Source organism: Anabrus simplex, chromosome 1 (genome assembly GCF_040414725.1).
Source record: "Anabrus simplex isolate iqAnaSimp1 chromosome 1, ASM4041472v1, whole genome shotgun sequence".
Classification (NCBI taxonomy): domain Eukaryota; kingdom Metazoa; phylum Arthropoda; class Insecta; order Orthoptera; family Tettigoniidae; genus Anabrus; species Anabrus simplex.
Window position 1 is genome coordinate 250,541,973 of NC_090265.1, and position 20,065 is coordinate 250,562,037.

At 42.2% G+C, this 20,065-nt stretch overlaps 1 protein-coding gene across 1 annotated transcript in view; it reads right to left on the reverse strand.

Annotated features, from left to right (window-relative positions):
• LOC136864594 (trypsin II-P29) overlaps nucleotides 1–20,065 on the reverse strand; it is a 55,959-nt gene that overhangs the window by 20,744 nt on the left and 15,150 nt on the right. The window contains exons 3-4 of the mRNA XM_067141808.2: nucleotides 17,247–17,344; nucleotides 7,706–7,844 (exon numbers count right to left, since the gene is read on the reverse strand). Of these exons, the coding sequence (XP_066997909.2) occupies nucleotides 7,706–7,844; nucleotides 17,247–17,344 (237 nt within the window). The remainder of the gene's footprint in view (nucleotides 1–7,705; nucleotides 7,845–17,246; nucleotides 17,345–20,065) is intronic.

Genomic DNA, 20,065 nt, shown 5'->3' on the forward strand with positions numbered 1-20,065 from the left:
GCATCTTATTAATTGACTGACATATGCTGTTTAATGGTGAATTCATATGGTGACTTGTGTTCGACCTTTTAATAAAGGAAGTTCAATTATTTCTGTTACTTCCAAACGGTGAATACGGGTTTATTTTGTGGAGCAACACTCGGCTATCTGATTTATTTTCAGAATTCTCTGCAGGTATTTTGCACTAGTTAATTTTCTCTTAGTATGCAACTTATCTATCCCAAAATGTGTTATATGCCACATATTTTGTACTAGTTTTAGAGATACAGAAGTACAAATATCTTAGACATTTAGCTTGAACATTTTCTATTTCTGTTATATGTTTATTACATGATGGATTCAACTATAGATGCATATTCTATTAGTGTCCTAATTAGTGAATTGTATACCTGTATATTGGCTTTGATAATTTTTAATATTTTTGTGTTTCTTGTTAGAAATCCTAGTTTCCTACAGGCCTTATTTACGGCGTTATTTATGTATAAACTGAGAACAAGTTTGCTATCAAATATTACTCCTAAATCCTTCTTTTATTCAACTCATTTTAGGCCGATACTGTTCATTTTATAAGAATCAATTTGTGGTTCTCTTTTTCTAGTAAAGATCTTTTTTCACATTTATTAACATTGAATTGAAAGGAATGGTGTTTTCCCCATTCAACCACTGCTGTGAGGTCTTCTTGTAATTTTTCATTATCCTGGTTTGAAGAAATCTGCCTGTAAATTTTCATATCATCGGCATATACTGTTACTGAAATTTAGAATTCGTCAATACAGAACCAATATCATTAGCAAATAGAATGAACAACAGTTGACCTAATTTTAAGCCTTGGTTACTCTGTACATGGATGAAGCTACCTTTGAAACTAACAAACTGAAATCCATTCTTTAATAGGAGTTAAACAATTCAACCAGATCTGGGCTAAAACCAAAACTGTTCAGCTTGTTCAGAAGTTTATTATGATCAATCCTATTTCCGTGTATATGACATCAAATTGTCCTCCTTGATTTAAAATAGATGACACATTATTTGTAAAGTTTACTAAATTTGAAATCGTTGATCTCCCTAGCATAAAGCCATGTTGTTGTTCTTTCTCAACATGTCTTTCAATACTGCAGTAAAGTATATCCTCAAACACTTTGCATAAGACTTATAGCATTTATATTGTTCTATAATTATGTATGTTTTCGACATTACAATCTTTGCGAATTGGACACACGCTTGTTATCCTACACAAATCAGGAAATATTGTGGCAGAGATTTGTTAATAATTATGCAAAGTGGATATTCAAGAGCGTCTCCGCATCCTTTTCACTACATATTAGTGCAGATTATTTGGACCAGCACTCCTTCTAGACTGTAATATGTTTATGGTACATTTAACATCATCAAATGAAATGTTTAACATGTCAAGTTCCTTATATTGCATTTCCTCTAGAATATACTGTTCATTATTTTCGGTGTTATTTTTTGTGTATGTACTTTTGAATTAAGAGGCAAATCCATCAGCTATTTCTCTCTTAGAAGTTAAGGTGCTACAATTCAGTACATATATGTGACATTCTTGATTTTATTAGTCCTCTTTTGCTTTAGAAAGTGCCAAACGTTTTTTCTATTACTACCTATACTACTTTCTATACTTCATTCTTTATACGCTATTATTATTATTTTCTTTTTAAGTTTTCTTCTCTTCATTTTGAACTGCGTCATACTATATTCACTACGATGTCTTATTTTCCTATTATACTTTTCGAATTAGTTGTATTATTTCTTTATTATACCATGTTGGATAAGTTCTTTTACTAGGTTGTAGGAATGCAATAATCAAGAATCTCGTAGAATTTATTATAGAAGCAATCTAAAGCTCTGTCAACGTTCTCAGAGTCAATCAGTTCTGAACAATCACAAGTGTTTATTAATTCAAAGGGTAATCGAAAATTGGCTCTGTTATAATTATGATGCATTAAAATTTGATCTACTGTCCAATGTACTAAATTTTCTTACATTAACTTCTATTGAGAGAATCAATGCAGGATGATAGTCATCTTCAGATAACAAAGGCTGGTCATCTCGCTGAATGTGAATTTGCTCTGTTGTAGAGGCCAGAACTAAATCTAAACAGTATCCAAATTTATTCAAAATAGTATTTCTAGACGTTAGATTCATGAGATATAGGAAGTTTTGAAACTTCTTTGCTGCCAATCTTGCTTTACTTGTATCATCATCCCCAGACTTGTTTTTCCCAAACTGAAGTCTCCTTCAATATAAATAGGACTTTTATTTCCTGGATTTATTGCTGATTAAACTATTTCAAAATATTCACAGTATTGTGGAAAATACAGTAGTTCTATAAAATATGACCTACATTTAAACTGAACTTCAAGAATTACAAATTCAAATTCATGAGAGTAAGAAATAATCTGAAGAGTTTTAAACATTTTATAAACGGCTGTAACTACCTCACCTCCGTTTACCTATTATTTCTTGTTTTCTATCTGCTTTAAACACACAGTAATTACTAAGGATGATTTCATTATTATATACAGACTTAGCGAGCCGACTTTCGGTTATACAGATTATCTTACGGTTATTTTCAGAGGCAGCTAAGTATAGTTCTTGAGTCTTTGTCCTAACTCCTCTCATAATTATACTGATAACTAACATACCTCTTTTTTTACTACTATACCTATTTATACTATTATTAGTGTTTTGTTTTGGCATTTTAATTTATCTTTTCAATGACTTCTTAACATTTAATCTGTAAGGCTGGATCGCCTGGCTTCCTCCTAACAAACATCTTACCATTCCGCAACCAGCAGAAGTGGTAGTTGGCCGCTTTCCTCTTTGCTCTTACCGATGCAAAGAGTTTCTTCCTGGAAGGTGAAAGGCGTTGATTGATTCATTATGGAGCCAGGCAGTGAAAAATATGTACGACAGATAGGGAATCTGCCACCTGGGCGACTGCCGAAAATGCAGATTAATGTTGATTGATTGATGATGCCCGGATTGGTCTACCAGTCCCTTTTAATTTAGTGTTATGCAATCTGCAGTTTATTGCCGACCTAAAAATATCGGTCATGTTCTTATAAAATATCGTCGCTTCACCGGTAAAACGTTGTATCCCACAATACTCTTCCTAACCATTATTTTCCTTAAGACTGGTCACGCCTCCCAGCCACATATGGATACGCAGTCCATCAGAACAATGCCCGTTGTGTTCATTTCCCTATGTCGACGATTAAACGAAAATGGACCTTACATGCATTGTACACTAGGAGTGCGTAAATACGTAATGCAAACGTACATTCCTACAGTACGGTACTGTAAGGTTCATTTTCCTTTACACATGGACATATGAAAATGAACACAACAACATTTGTTCTGATGGACTGCATATCCATACGTGGTTGGGAGGCGTGACCAGTCTTAAGGAGAATAATTGATAGGAAGAGCTTTGTGGAATACAACCTTTTACCGGTCGAGCGACGATATTTTTTTACAGTTTGTCTTACGTCCCACCGACATATATAGGCCAAGGTCATGGCGATGATAGTATAGGAAAGGACTAGGAGTGAGAAGGAAGCAACCATGGCCTTAAATAATTTGCGCGTTATGAATATGAGAAACCACAGAAAACCATCTTTAGGGACGCCAACAGTTGGGCGCAAACCTACTGTCTTTCGAATGCAAGCTGACAGCTATGTTATATTCTGCCAAGGAATAAAATTAATGTTAAAGTCAATACTGAACACTAAAATGAAATTTATAAATTGCTGTCCTTTGGAAGTGTACCTGGAAAGAGTTATACCACATCGGGCGTTCAGGAACAAGAGTATATTTTTATCAACAAGATCTTTTGGACGATCGAGTGAGTTGGTCGTGCGGTTAGGGTCGCGCAGTTGTGAGCTTGCATTCGGGAACTAATGGGTTCGAACCCCACTGTCGGCAGCACTGAAGATGGTTTTCCGTGATTTCCCATGTTCACACCAGGCAAATGCTGGGGCTGTACCTTAATTAAAGGTCACATTCGCTTCCTTCCCACTCCTTGCCTTCCCCATTCCATCGTCGCCGTAAGATTTATCTGTGTCAGTAAGCAAACTGAGAAAAAAATCTTTTGACGTGGAATACGTAATTTGTATAGTTTTGGAACCGTAGTTGGGCTGGTGAGTTACAAAAACCTCAACGTTTTAAAATCGAAATAATTCCTATACAACAAGTCCTCATTGTAAAGAGGAATGTAGCTAAAATAACAAGAGTCTGAACTCGTTATGACATCATCAGGTGATGCTAAAACGCCGGCATTTTGAGGTATTAAAATCAGCGTACCACGCGACTAACAACTAGCTCTGGATTGCGGAGTGGTAGCACTTCGTCCTGGATGTCGTTTGATTAGTCTCTCTAATCTCTCTACAAGTATATAGGTGGGAGGTGTGCGATCAAGTAGTGAACATTTGAGAAGATTGTGTTGCGAAGTACGAAAAAACATGTCGAAACAAATGGGCAATAAATGGCTTCAAAATTATCGAAAACAAATTCGAGAGGATGTTCATCTAATTTGTTGCTATTTCTTTAATGTCGCACTAACAAATCGAAGCTTTCCGGTGACGGAGAGGTCGAAAGGGCTAGGGTTGGGAAAATAGTGGACTTAATTAAAATATAACCCCAGAATTTGTTTGGTGTGAAAATGGGAATCTCCGGAAAACCACCTTCAGAGCTGTCGACTATCTCCCGAGTGCAAGCTCACAGTTGTGCGATCTTAACTCCACGGCCAACTCGCTTGGTTGAGAGGATAGAGTGGCTTGTGAGAATTCTAAGAAGTCCAGAATCACCAATTCCGAGCGTCTCAAAGTGAAAGTGGCCGAGCATCGTGAAGCGAGGTCCGCCCTACTGGAGCCCCAGCCGAGCAAAGCTACCGCTCCAGCTTACACGCACTAGCCTTCATGAAAACTTACGTGTATCTAAATTATCAACCCATCACAACTCCCACAAGGTGATACAAATCTTTCTTTCTTTCTTTCTTTCTTTCTTTCTTTCTTTCTTTCTTTCTTTCTTAATCCGTTTACCCACTAGGGTTGGTTCTTCCCACGGAGTCAGCGAGGGATCTCACATCTACCGCCTCAAGGGCAGTGTGCTGGAGCGTGAGACTTTGGGTCGGGGGAAACAACTGGAGAAAAGGACCCGTACGTACCTCGCCCAGGCGGCCTCACCTGCTCTGCTGAACAGGAGCCTTGTGGGAGCATGGGAAGATTGGAAGGGATAGACAAGGAAGTTGGAAGGAAGCGGCCGTGGCCTTAAGGCATTTGCCTGGAAGAGAAGTGGGAAACCATGAAAAACTACTTCGAGGATGACTGAGGAGGAAATCGAACTCCCCTCTACTCAGTTGACTTCCCGAGGCAGAGTGGATCCCCTTCCACATTTCGTGGCAGAGCCGGGAATCGAACCCGGGCCCGGGGGGGTGGAGTGGCAGCTATTCACACTACACACTACTCCACATAGGCGGACGGTAGTACAAATATGTACAGTATAATTAACTTTCGTGTGTGAAGTTCATTACGATCTCTTACCATTTAGCCGGGCTGGGTAATTCAGACGGTAGAACGCTGGCCTTCTGAACTCAGCTTGGTAAGTTCGATCCTGGCTCAGTCCAGTGGTATTTGAAGGAGCTCAAATACGTCAGTCTCGTGCTGGTAGATTAACTGGCGCGTAAAATAACTCCTGTAGGACAAAATTCCGGCACCTCGGCGTCTCCGTAAACTATCAAAACGTAGTTAGTGGGACGTGAAACCATCTTCCTATTTATGCTGATATATCTGATGCTCGTCTAACTAGACTTCGTTCAGGACAGCACCCTATGAAGACAGCTGCGTGACTAATCAGTGAGAATTTCGATATGGTGGTACAGTGGTCTCAAGATGTGAAGTAACTCGCTTCTCAGGAGTTTCAAAACATGCCATCAGTCACCTCTAAAGTTCCTGAATATAACCAACCTCGCAGGATATTGTCCAAATTAAACCAGATCAGGACCAACTCTGGAGTTTGTACGGACTCTCTCTTTAAGTGGAACAAGTTACCTTCTCCGAAGTGCGACTGTGAAGCCGATAGACAAGCAGTGAAGCACATCATTCAAGATTGTCCCATAAAAGCCTATCAAGGATTTTACCTCTGTGATTTCTGTATCAGTAGACTACATTTTGAACTTACATTTTAGATTGTTATCAATTTTTTTGTTTCCTATAAAATGCAAATGTATAATAATAATAATAATAATAATAATAATAATAATAATAATAATAATAATAATAATAATAATAATAATAATAATAATACCAAACCCCATGCCGCAACGACCCGAAGGGTCTTGGCCTACCAAGCGACTTCTGCGCAACCCCAAGGCCTGCAGATTACGAGGTGTCGTTTGGTCAGCAGACGAAACCTCACAGCCGTTATTCTTGGTTTTCTAGACAGGGGCCGCCATCTCATCTGGCCGGGAATCGAACCAGGGGCCTCCGGGTAAGTGGCAGGCACGCTACCCCTACACCGCGGGGCCGGCAATAATAATAATAATAATAATAATAATAATAATAATAATAATAATAATAATAATAATAATTGTTTGTCCAACCCTTGTCTCGTTTCCCTAAGGGATCGGGTATGAGGTGAGATGAATCTGTCGTGGCGGGTTTTTACGACCGGATTAAATGAACGACGTGATATACGGTAATAGGAAGGGAGAGGGTGAAACCCGGTGCCGGTACATAGCACCAAGGTGTCTGCCCAAGAATTAACATCTCCATCCGACGGACAAATCACCATCAACAGCCTCATATGACCTCACTCCATATGAGCACTGCGGAGAGGTTTGGAATTTAATCCAGGTTTTGGCACGCGATCTAGTGATTAGAAATTGTATACCACCACCTCCCCTACCCTGCCGGCCAACATTCTGATTATGAAAGTTATTTTCGACCGACGGGACTCGAACCAGCTAACCATCGTGTCAGATCGTTTATACTTCAACGTAGCGATCACGGCCACCGGGCGGGCTTAATAATAATAATAATAATAATAATAATAATAATAATAATAATAATAATAATAATAATAATAATACCGTTTGTATGTTACTTCTCATATGACAGGCCTATTGTATAGGTACAGTGATCTCGTCTTGAAGATATGTAATTAATTTAAATAATATAATAGGTTTACCTCCCACCAACTCCTTTTACGATTTTCGAGGACGCCGGGGTACCGGAATGTTATCTCCAAGGAGATCTTTTACGTGCCGGTAAACCTACTGACACGGGGCTGACGTATTTGAGCACCTTTAAATACCGCCCGACTAAGCCATGATCGAACCTGCCAACTTGGGCTCAGAAAGCCAGCGCCTCAGCTTGGCTGGAGAGATTTCACCAATAAAATGTGAAACTCATATTCACTAGACACTTCATTTCGACAGTACCTTTCACGCGATACGTATTCTACGTCAAAACTTTCGGCCTGACCCCACAGGCCCCGTTCGAGGTTTCTTTATGAGTGTTTTTTTAAGCGTCTTTTCGAGCTTAAATTAATTACTATCGAGCAGTCAGTTTCATTCCGCCCTTACACAAGCAAGCTTCTATCTAAGCACTTCCATTTCAGCATAGTTCAACTGATAGTCATATAATTAGTCAGTCTATTTCTTACAGTTCTTTACACCCATTACCTCCAGTAAGACGATGTCGTTGGCGATTCTTTCTTCCTTGAAGCGAGGATAATATTCGCTCCAAGCAACTCTCCGCACCACACGGTCCTTGGTGTCGGCCAGGTTCACCACCCCGGCCACAATGGCTGTCACCTGTGAACTAAACGAGTAACAACCATTAGGAAATGAGTTTCTATGCAGTTACATATAAGTTTCTGAATTTTCAAATCAGTTGTCACCGATTGAGTTGGCCGAGCGTTTAGAGTCGCGTAGCTGTGAGTTTATATTCGGGAGATGGTGAGTTTAAATCCCTCCGTCGGCAGCCCTGAAGACGGTTTTCCGTTGTTTCCCATTTTCACACCAGGCAAATGCTGGGGATGTACCTAAATTAAGGCCACGGCTGCTACTGTACTTTCTCAATCCTAGCCCACCGAGTAGCTATGCGGTTTGGGCCACGTAGCTGTCAGCTTCCATTCGGAAACTAGGTTTGAACCTCATTGTCAGTAGCCCTGAAGATGATTTTCCGTGGTTTCCCATTTTCACACAAGGCAAATGCTGGGGATGTACCTAAATTAAGGCCACGGCTGCTATTGAACTTTCTCAATCCTAGCCCACCGAGTGGCTATGCGGTTTGGGCCACGTAGCTGTCAGCTTCCATTCGGAAACTAGGTTTGAACCTCAATGTCAGTAGCCCTGAAGATGATTTTCCGTGGTTTCCCATTTTCACACCAGGAAAATGCTGGGGATGTACCTAAATTAAGGCCACGGCTGCTACTGAACTTTCTTAATCCTAGTCCACCGAGTGGCTATGCGGTTTGGGCCACGTAGCTGTCAGCTTCCATTCGGAAACTAGGTTTGAACCTCATTGTCAGTAGCCCTGAAGATGATTTCCGTGGTTTCCCGTTTTCACACCAGGAAAATGCTGGGATTGTACCTTAATCAAGGCCATGGTCGCTTCCTTCCCACTCCTAGCCTTTTCCTATCCCATCGTCGCCATACGACCTGTCTGTATCGGTGCGACGTCAAACAAATTTAAAAGAAAACCTAGCCCTTCCCAATATGCCGTTGCCGCAAACCTCAATGTGTTAGTGTAATTGGCCAGCAAAAAAAAAAGTAATATACACTGAGTGGCCAAAAGTCACGGCAAGCGGTGTCCCATTAGACAATGTATGACCACTGATCGTTGTGGCTAGCTGCGGCGTAGCTGAGCAGTCTGTCACAGACACCAGTGTCGTGAGGATGGCAACTCGCTGCGATTTAACCGACTTTGAACGTGGGATGATCATCGGCGCACGGCGCATGGGTCATATCATTGCGGAGATTACACGCAGATTCGGGTTTCCGACGTCAACAGTGTCGAGGGCGGGTCTTCAATATTGCAGAGAAAACGTTACCACCCGCGTAAACCGCCGCACGGGAAGACAACCGTTGTTTAACGAATGGACATCACGTCGCCTCCGCAGAACCATACAAGGTGCTCAACGGGCTAGTGTGAGTCAGATCACCGCCCAACAGAACGTTGGGAGTCAGGAATCCATTTCTATCAGGACTGTAAGGAGGCAACTGTACCACATAGGCTTCACCAACCGACGACCACCTCGTGTTCCTTTGCTAACACCTCGACACAGAGCTCAACGACGTGCATGTGCCCGCGAACTTCGGCAATGGACCATGGAACAGTGGCGGTGTGTGGTATGGTCCGATGTATTCCGGTTCCAGTTGTATGGAGCTGATGGCCGCGTGAGAGTATGGCGTATGTGCCATGAAGCTATGGATCCTGTGTGTCAACAAGGTTGTGTCCAGGTGGGAGGTGGTTCACTTCTGGTCTGGGCGGCGTTCTCATGGTCGCAATCAGGCCCCATTGTCCGGCTGCAGGGAGCGCTGACTGATGCACGTTATGTGGACATTTTTTCAGACCATTTGAATCCTTTTCTGGCCCTGGAGTACCGTGATGGAAATGCCATGTTTCAACAGGACAATGTGCCATGTCATCGCTCTGTGGTGGCACACAGGTGGTTGGAGGAGCACTCTAGTGAAGCTACGAGCATGGATTGCCCTTCCAGATTCCCTGATCTTAATCCAATCGAGCATTTATGGGATGCTGTCGATGCTCTATGAACCCCGCACCAACTACACAAGACCAATTGTGGGTAGTAGTGCAAGAAGCGTGGGTTCAGATCCCTCCAGAACGATTCCAACACCTTGCAGAGTCGATGCCTCGCCAGTTTCTTGCCGTATTGAGGGCTCGTGGAGGAGCAACTCGTTATTAACATCACATTCAGTATCTTCCCATGACTTTTGGCCGCTCACTGTATATAAACGGTGGTTGGAGACATTCATTTCTGCACAACATAAGCTTCCTCTGTTCAACAATCTTCATCATACTAAGTACTAATTAAAGTACATTTTTCTGACAGTCAATGTTTTACAGAAATACTGTTTTCAAACTATTAAAGGCAGGATCTTCATTACTTTAGAATTAGAATTAGATCATTTTTTTCTAAAAGAACACGTCATATAATTTGCAAAATGGAGTTATGATCAGGAACTCACTTATTAAGTATGGAACTGTCATTCCAGGCGAAGTTACGCATGTCAATGTATTTCTGACATGTTTGCCTACCCCGCTGAATGCGGTTTGATCCTTCATAGATGTCATGATGGTACATACTTTCGAATTTGGAACCAGTAATCAAATATCGAAGTTTGCATATTCAGAAGAACTAAGTTTAAGTAAGACAGTTTTCTTATTCATTAAGAACAACTGCTCCTCTACCAAAGTATCTAATAGCTTGTCTTAATGTTGAATTGGTACCTTTTCGTAACTAGGATGACGTTTACACATAATCAAGTCAGTGGTGGCTGGTAACCACACATTGTACATTATCTAGCAAACGGCTCGTTTGCGGACCCATGTTTACTAAGACCTTTTTGTTTCTGGTATCGTGTACTTACAACTGTTTAAATTTGCGCTACTAATTATGATATACCCTATAGAGGTTACCTAGGAGAATAAAGGATTCAGCCATCGCTGGCAGGGCGATTAGAAGAGACCGAGGCGATAATGGTCAGACTCAGTTTTTAATGTTTTATTAAGAGACGAGGCACTAAACGAGGCAACAGAGTTGACCAAGTGGGACAGTTGCATGCTACAGGTCACACAGCTGTGAGCTTGCTATCGAGAGATCGTCGGTTCAAACCGCACCATTAGCAGCCCTGAAGATGGTTCCCCATTTTCACACCAGGCTGCTTACATCCCTGTCCTAGTCATTTCCTATCGTCGAAGAAAACCTATCTGAGTTAGTGCGACGTCAAACCACTAGCAAAACAGGAAAAGGTCATTGCGGTAGTTTCTTACATGATGATGCACACAATAAAAAGTAACTTTCTTACTTATAAAAGTTCGACATGAAATAATATATATTTGAAGTAGGCTACATGGAATATAGGACAGGGAACAATACGTTCAATGCAAATAACATCCTTTAGATAATTCTAAGCAGGAAGTGACATGTTAGGCCTATCAGGCATTTACTTGAGGTTAACCCAGGGTCGTGGAAGTGGTAGTGCAACATCCAAAAATACTCTGCAAAGGATGTGGTAAGTACAGTGGAGAAAGGGAAGGACATCACTAGCACTGGTGACTGAAGTAGCTGGAAACTATCTACAAATAACGACGTGTATACGATGGCTAAATAATAAATCTTATGAAAATCGCGCTCTAAGAACGCAGAAAAATATTTCTTAAACCCTTACTATAAGAGATGCTGCCCGTCTTCTTGGGTGAATAGTCAGCGTCGAAGCCCACTGTTCAGACGGACGCGGTTTCGATGCCCGGCCACACCAGTGATTTTAGCCACGACTCTGGGATCTCTTCACTTATCGGTACATAAAACTCACCACACGACCAATCACTAAAGAAACACGAAATAGTGAATACGCACCTCTACGAAGGGTTTGCGTATGTAAAAAAAAAAAAAAAAAGAAAGAAATAATAACTTCCAAGGTATATTTTACCGAGAAATTTGGCCGTGCGATTAGAGTTGCGTAGCCATGATGTTGCATTCGGGAGATGGTGGGTTCGAATCCCACCGCCAGCAGCCTGAAGATGGTGTCCCGTAGTTTCACAATTTCACACGAGATAAATGCTGGGACTGGACCTTATTTAAGGCCAAGGCTACTCCGTTCCCAATCCTTGCCCTTTACCATTCTTTTTTTTTTTTGTCTTTTTGCTAGTTGCTTTACGTCGCACCGACACAGATAGGTCTTATGGCGACGATGGGATAGGAAAGGGCTAGGAGTGGGAAGGAAGCGGCCGTGGCCTTAATTAAGGTACAGTCCCAGCATTTGCCTAGTGTGAAAATGGGAAATCACGGAAAACCATCTTCAGGGCTGCCGACAGTGGTGTTCGAACCCACTATCTCCTGGGTGCAAGCTCGTAGCTGCGCAGCCCTAACCGCACAGCCAACTCGCCCGGTCTTCTCCTTTCTTGCGTCACCGAAAACCTTCCATGTTAGACAGGACTTTCCAAGTTTTCGTATGTATGGCAGAAATTGCGAAATGGAAGAATGAAATAACACAGCTGATTAAGTTATATTGTTTACATGCGCTGGTAACGACTTAGACGAAAGATTGAATGCTGTATAGTAAAAGAAGAAGGTGTTTCTGCGTGATTCAAGGTCTTTGAGGACAAAGCTGAAAGGTTGTTTGAGATCGATGAAGAATTTTGTGAGGTATGGTATTCAGGCAAGTCCGAGGAAGAAGACTGCGCGGACGAATACGATATCATGGAAGAATATCGGGAAAGATAGATGACTTTGAAAAAGAGGTATGAAATTTTCATTCATTATGATGCACTCAATAATTGTAGGGTGAATGGTGTTGCTAATAATAATGCTAATAAATCCAGACGCAAGAGTAATTTGAGATTACCTAAGCTTGAGCTTAAATGCCGCGACGGTGATATCCGTAACTGGATACCTTTTGGGACAATTTAGAAAGACACACGAAAATGATTAAATAGAAGACGTGGATAAATTCCAATACATCTGCCAAGTTACTGTACCTGGGTCATCAGCCAGAGAACTTGTAGAGAGTTTCCAACCCCCAGCAGTTAATTATCAAATGGCCGTAATAACATTAAAATCTAGGTTTGCAAGGGATGAACTTCTTATCCAAATTGATGTTCCTGACTACTGCAATTAGCAGGCCCACTTCAAAAAAGTAGTATGTCAAATGACGTTATCTTATGCGGTTTTTATTATAAATTGTAGACATAGTTACGGACTCACTGGAGGTTACCGGTGATAAGTATGCTCCAATGCTCTACCCGCTTGTAGAATGAGTACTGCCAGATGATACTTTGAAAGCATGAGAACTTTCTCGTATGCCACAGAAATGCCAAAAGGATGACCAATCAAATTATCTGAAGACCCTTTCGAAATATTTGAGACAAGAAGTTAAAAACAAAGAACGTCTCCTCATCGCACGTACATTTTTGTAAACTGTGGAACGTCTCAAAATGGCAAAGGAAAGATATCCACAGCAGGTGCCATTTTCCCTTGTGAAGGGAAAGTGGGTAATATTTGGTGCAACAAGGAAGATCGGTTGTCCCAAGACTGTTTTAAGGCTAGGAATCTTACTGTAAAGTCTAAACAGCAACTTTTAAAAGAAATCAGCATACTTTCCTTGTCATAAAGTGGGCCATAGCGCCAACAGGTGCAAGAGAGCAAGGCTGTTATCAAGTGCTTGATTTGTGGTAAGACACATCATACCATTGTGTGCATGGGTCTCATGGTAGCTATCCGATCCGAGAGCAGTGAGGAAAATCTGGTCGATAAAGATGTAAAAAGAATAACCTTATTGTCTTATCAGAGGGGCCAGACATTATTCAAAACTTCAGTACCGGTACTTAAAGTATCAGAAACCAAGGGCATGAAGTTGGCCAGAGTGTTACTTGATTCACGCTCTCAAAAAGTCGTACATCACAAAAGATAGTGGTATAGGCTTAAGTCGAAGAAGGCAGGGGAATAGACATTCACCCATTATTGTTGGTAGACTGGAGACAGGCAGGCAATTGCATGGTATTTATGGCGTGACTTTTAGAAGCCTAGATGACAGATTTGAATGCACTATTCCATTACTGGATCGGCAGAGAATTTTCAATTTCTTACCTCGGCTTGAAACTTAGCAGCAGTATCCAGTGCTTTTCATCCAGAATATTACCTTATCTGATGTAGGACATGTTGTTCCGAAGTAAAGGTAATATTGGGAGCAGACATAATAGGACAACTATTAACATATCGTAGAAAGTAAAGTACTGTGAATAAAGCAGTTAGTTTGACGGTTGTATAGACGAGAAGGTTTTACCTTTACATCTTATTTTGCTAATATATTTTCGTAAGGATTTAATTTCTCATTCCATGGATGGTAGCAGATGGGAACAATTACGGGAGGATACTCGCAATGAGGAGATAAAGATTAAGTTAGTAATGAACTCCATCGATTAAGCTGTGCGTACGAGCCGGTTTCGACGGTTAGGTCATGTAAGGCGAAATGTAAGCTATTTCATCCCTGCTTCCCCACTACATTCACCATTTCAGCTTTAATATCATCGATTTAATTCGCTTTAGGATCATCATCATCTGTTTACCCTCCAGGTTCGGTTTTTCCCTCGGACTTAGCGAGGGATCCCACCTCTACCGCCTCAAGGGCAGCTTCAGACTCTTGGTCGGGGGATACAACTGGGGAGTATGACCAGTACCTCGCCCAGGCGGCCTCACCTGCTATGCTGAACAGGGGCCTTGTGGAGGGATGGGAATATTGGAAGGGATAGACAAGGAAGAGGGAAGGAAGCGGCCGTGGCCTTAAGTTAGGTACCATCCCGCCATTCGCCTGGAGGAGAAGTGGGAAACCACGGAAAACCACTTCCAGGATGGCTGAGGTGGGAATCGAACCCACCTCTACTCAGTTGACCTCCCGAGGCTGAGTGGACCCCGTTCCAGCCCTCGTACCACTTTTCAAATTTCGTGGCAGAGCCGGGAATCGAACCCGGGCCTCCGGGGGTGGCAGCTAATCACGCTAACCACTACACCACAGAGTCGCTTTAGGATACTGTAGTTTATTCACACTTAAAAATCTTCTGTGGCTTCATAACTCCACCAGGATGTTCACTTTACACACAGGTCTTCCTACGCATTTCCTTGTCGTTTATACAACAGCATACTTACACATAACCTGAATCGGCTTACTGCCTATTTTCTGGAACATTACACTAACCCCATCAATACACCTCAGTGTAATTTCCTTATCCTCTAGATTTTCTACCTTTCTCCGTCTGCAGACGGACTTCACTTTCGCCCATCACCTTTAGTGTCACGAAGGATACAACGCCAAGATCACTTTATAACTCATACGGTCTCCTCCACGGACTAAACCACTTCCACAGTTATCTATTTATATTTAAATCGTTCGACTCATTTCGTTCCACACTTCTAACCTTTGAATCTTTAATAACCGAGTATATCGTCGTCTTCATCTTCCTGTTTCTCTTATCATCCATGTGAAGTCCATTATTATCCTAGATATTCCTGTTGTCTCACATGACCCCACCACTGCAGGCAGTTAGTACGCCCAGCTTCATAAGCGAGTGTGATCTGAATTTAGTCTTTATTTCCTCACTGCGAGAGCCCTCCAGCCGTTGTTCCCACCTGTCTGTACCAGCATTCACTCTCATCACTTTCTTGACTGTTACTTCCAACTTGCAAATAAGATGCCCTGTGTCCATCCAACGCGCTCTCTCGAAAGGCGAACTCGGTCTGAAACCACTACGATGTAAAGATATGTCTTGCACGAACTCACTTCTTTCTTACAAATTGCTGTTGATAGCTCAGTGTATTAAGTTTGCTACACCTTGATTTGATTTCACTTAGCGGACTACCATCCGAGAGAATGCATGTCCTAAGCAATTGAAATTATCCACTTGTTCCAGTTTCATATTCTCTATCATATAATATTAAATCATATTAGGTCTCTCCTCTTAAAAATACTCTCTGCACCACTTTCTAAATTCCAAGCGTTCAGATTTTCGGCACAGTCAGTTATAAAGACGAAGTCATCGACATAGGCCAAACTGTTTACTATGCTTCTGTCTAACTGAGCCCCTCCCGGCTATTTCATATCTTTAACTAAATGGTTCATTTAACCTATACCGGGCGAGTTGGCCGTGCGCGTAGAGGCGCGCGGCTGTGAGCTTGCATCCGGGAGATAGTAGGTTCGAATCCCACTATCGGCAGCCCTGAAAATGGTTTTCCGTGGTTTCCCATTTTCACACCAGGCAAATGCTGGGGCTGTACCTTAATTAAGGCCATGGCCGCTTCCTTCCAACTCCTAGGCCTTTCCTATCCCATCGTCGCCGTAAGACCTATCTGTGTCGGTGCGACGTAAAGCCCCTAACAAAAAAAGCATTTAACCTATGCCGGGCTGAGTGGCTCAGACGGTTAAGGCGCTGGCCTTCTGACCCCAACTTGGCAGGTCCGGTGGTATTTGAAGGTGCTCAAATACGTCAGCCTCGTGTCGGTAGATTTACTGGCACGTAAAAGAACTCCTGCGGGACTAAATTCCGGAACCTCGGCGTCTCCGAAAACCGTAAAAGAGTAGTTAGTGGGACGTAAAACAAATAACATTATTATTACATTTAACCTATGTATAATGAGCGTGTTACCACAGCTACCACAAACTCTCGGTGCGGTACGATTGTCAATACAAATGCCTGACATTGTCTATAATAACCTGCACCTGATCCCGTTAATCCCTCACAGTGGCTAACAAGGAAACATTTCCATCCGTAAGTCTCCGATCTCATTGAGATTTGGTACAACGACTTCAGTAGGAATGCTTTATTCACCCATATCAAAATTAGAGGCCCAGTCGTATATTTAGCACCTATTTTGAGGTGTCAAATTTTGCTCATTTAAGCTCCGCATAGACAGGAGTGAGCAGCGGGAAGCAGGTAGAGGTGGGACGGCCGGCCAGTTCATGTGTCATGCTCTCTCTTTCTCTCTTGCACACACACTACTTACCCACCTACACCTGCTTCCCCCCCGCTGATTCCTGTCTACGTGGTGCTTAAATGAGCAAACTTTGACACCTCAAAACAGATGCTAAATATATAACTGGACATCTAATTTTGATATGGGTGATAAAGCATTCCTACTGAAGTTGTCGTACCAAATCTCAATCAGATTCGAGACTTACAGTAGGAAGGGTTTCCTTAAAATTCCCTTGGTATTCTGTCATACAGTATTTACCCACATAAGCATAAGCATAAATGTACTTTCCTCCCACAGTATATTTCAGTTACTTGACCCTTCCAGCAAGTCAGGTCCTATCAGACTCTCTGTGGTCCGAAACCGCTCAGGTTTTCAGCAGACTTGCTCTCTACTATTAATCGCACCCTCTTTTCCAAAATGCCCGTGAACACGTTGCCTTATTTTTTCAAATAATCATGAAATGCAATATAATTAGATAGATGAAGATATAACAACGTGAATGATTAACTCACCCTTTAGTGCAATGTGCCGCGGTTATGACATGTTTTTCACTGATGATCGCGCCACTGCAGTAGCTGCGAGTCGAGTCGTTCTGAACTTGGATATACACCTGAAACAAACATTTATAGAGCGATAAAGAAGAAAAGAAGTCCGTTCAGTCCACTGTTTGTAAAAGACTTTATTTGTTCCCCAATTTGCCTTATGCTGCACCGACACAGATAGGTCTCATGGAAACGATGGGACAAGAAAGGCCTAGGTGTAGGAAGGCAGCGGTCGTGGCCTTAATGAAGGTACAGCCCCAGCATTTACCTGGTGTGAAAATAGGAAACCACGAAAAACCATCTTCAGGGCTGCCTACTGGGGGGTTCGAACCCACTATCTCCCGGATGCCACATCTGCGCGCTCCTGACCGCACGGCCAACTTGCCCGGTGTTTGTAGAACAGAAGTCTGAATGTAGTAGGAGTTCTGACAAAGCACTGGATTCAAAAGTTAACAAACGCTATCCGATCAAAAGCCGGCCCCGCCGTCTGTGGGTAGCGAACCTTCCTCTTACCGAGAGTTATTGGGTCGGTGCGACGTAAAGCATATAGCGATTCCGGTCTGAAAAACCAAGAATAACGGCCGAGATGATTCGTTACGCTGACCACGCGTCATCTCACAATCTCCAGGCCTTCAGGCTGAGCAACAGTCACTTTTGTAGACCATTCCCATTAGCGCCGTAGCGCCACATAGTATCTGATCAAAAGAATCTGAACACCAACGCGAAGTAATAATCAGAATGTCCCTGCGACACACTCATCAGTGCTGGATATAAAAATTACGTGTAAGGAAAGAAAAATCCTAATGAACATTCTTTACAAAAATGAGCGCTCTAAATTATATGATAAGAATTTCGTTGTTAGAAAAGGTGCTCTGAGCGACTCCACTGAGTTCGTCCGAGTTACAGTAGGGCTTGACAAAGCACCAACTCAATCGCTTTGCATAAAGTCAGTTGTTTGAGTCCTGGCTCCGACAACTGAGTGAGATGTTTATTAATGCTGTTATAACAAATGGTGTCCGCTTCTGTGGTGTAGTGGTTAGTGTGATTAGCTGCCACCTCCGGAGGCCCGGGTTCGATTCCCAGCTCTGCCACGAAATTTGAAAAGTCGTACGAGGGCTGGAACGGCGTCCACTCAGCCTCGGGAGGTCAACTGAGTAGAGGTGGGTTCGATTCCCACCTCAGCCATCCTGGAAGTGGTTTTCCGTGGTTTCCCACTTCTCCTCCAGGCAAATGCCGGGATGGTACCTAACTTAAGGCCACGGCCGCTTCCTTCCCTCTTCCTTGTCTATCCCATCCAATCTTCCCATCCCGCCGCAAGGCCCGTGTTCAGCATAGCAGTTGAGGCCGCCTGGGCGAGGTACTGGTCCTCGTCCCCAGTTGTATCCCCGACCCAGAGTCTGAAGCTCCAGGACACTGCCCTTGAGGCGGTAGAGGTGCGATCCCTCACTGAGTCCGAGGGAAAAACCGACCCTGGACGGTAAACAGATTAAGAAGAAGATAATAAATGGTGAGTAAAAGGATTTGTCTCTAGAATGTTAGAGAGTTTCCATGCGATGTAACGCAGTAACTAAGAAAACAGTCTATCCATGCGCAGTGTGATAGCTGGGCCCAAAAGGGATGACCAAAAGGAAAAAAAGAGAAACATACAAAGGAAACTAGGTATTGATATTCAAGATTCCCGCTGTCGAGTTTCAAGGAAGGATTAAGATGAGGACGGGACGGACGGAAATTTCACTTAGGAAATACAAGAGAGAATATCTTTAACTTCAAAATGTATTACAAAGCAGGAAACCAGATTCAGATGTTAAGAAGGGAAACAATGTGGGACCATAAAATGTGCTGTACCAAAGAGGACAGTCCCCGAATAACCAGGTACAAGGTGATAACGATGATCTTGTTGTTTAAAGGGGACTAACATCTTGGTGATCGACCCTCTGGTACACGAGTAGATAAACTTGTTCAAAGTGTTATTTCAGAATTAGTAAAAAATTAACTAAGCTTGGTTTATTTTATTCCCTGTTATTACAATAGATTTACATAAATATAACATCAATTAACATAGCATAGCGAGATATATCCATACGGAGTAAAAAAACATAGGCTACCGAATGTTCTAATAAATACAGTACGTACTTGAGTGTTTTACTACAGTAAATCTCTACAAAGATGTAATACTATTTTGTACAATTCATTAATTAATTTCCTGATTAACCTTGTATTGTAATGAAACAAATTGGAAGTAAATTTCAGGACTAGTGAACGTTTTATTCCAAGTTCAGAACAAGAGAGGAAGTAAAAGCACTTCCTCCTTAAGCCCGACGACAATGAATTTCACAGTTTTAAACTACTTCCTTTGACGTCCTTGGGGAAAGTTCGTAACAAACAGAATATTTTATATCTTGTTCTCACTTCCTTTTTATGATTGTGTCTGTTATTACAATTCATTGCCGGGCACGTGAACAACCAACCACCACCAGTCAACCTGGAGCTGAACCTTGAGAAAATCCCCAAGGCCTTTTCCTTGAGGGTTTCCTTGGGCGAGGGTTCGGTTGAGGAAATCCCCAAAGAAATCCCGGAGGCTTTTTCCTTGAGGATTTCCTGTACGTGTATGGCTAGCTTTAGTAGTGACGGCAGTAGGCCTTGAGGATTTGTGAAGTGAAGTGATTGTCGGGAGTGTCCTATATCGTCATGTCTCGAGAACTTTTAACAGAATTTATACAAATATACCAGAATGAACCTTGCTTGTGGCAAGTGAGTTCAAAAAATTACCATGATAGAAATAAAAAGGA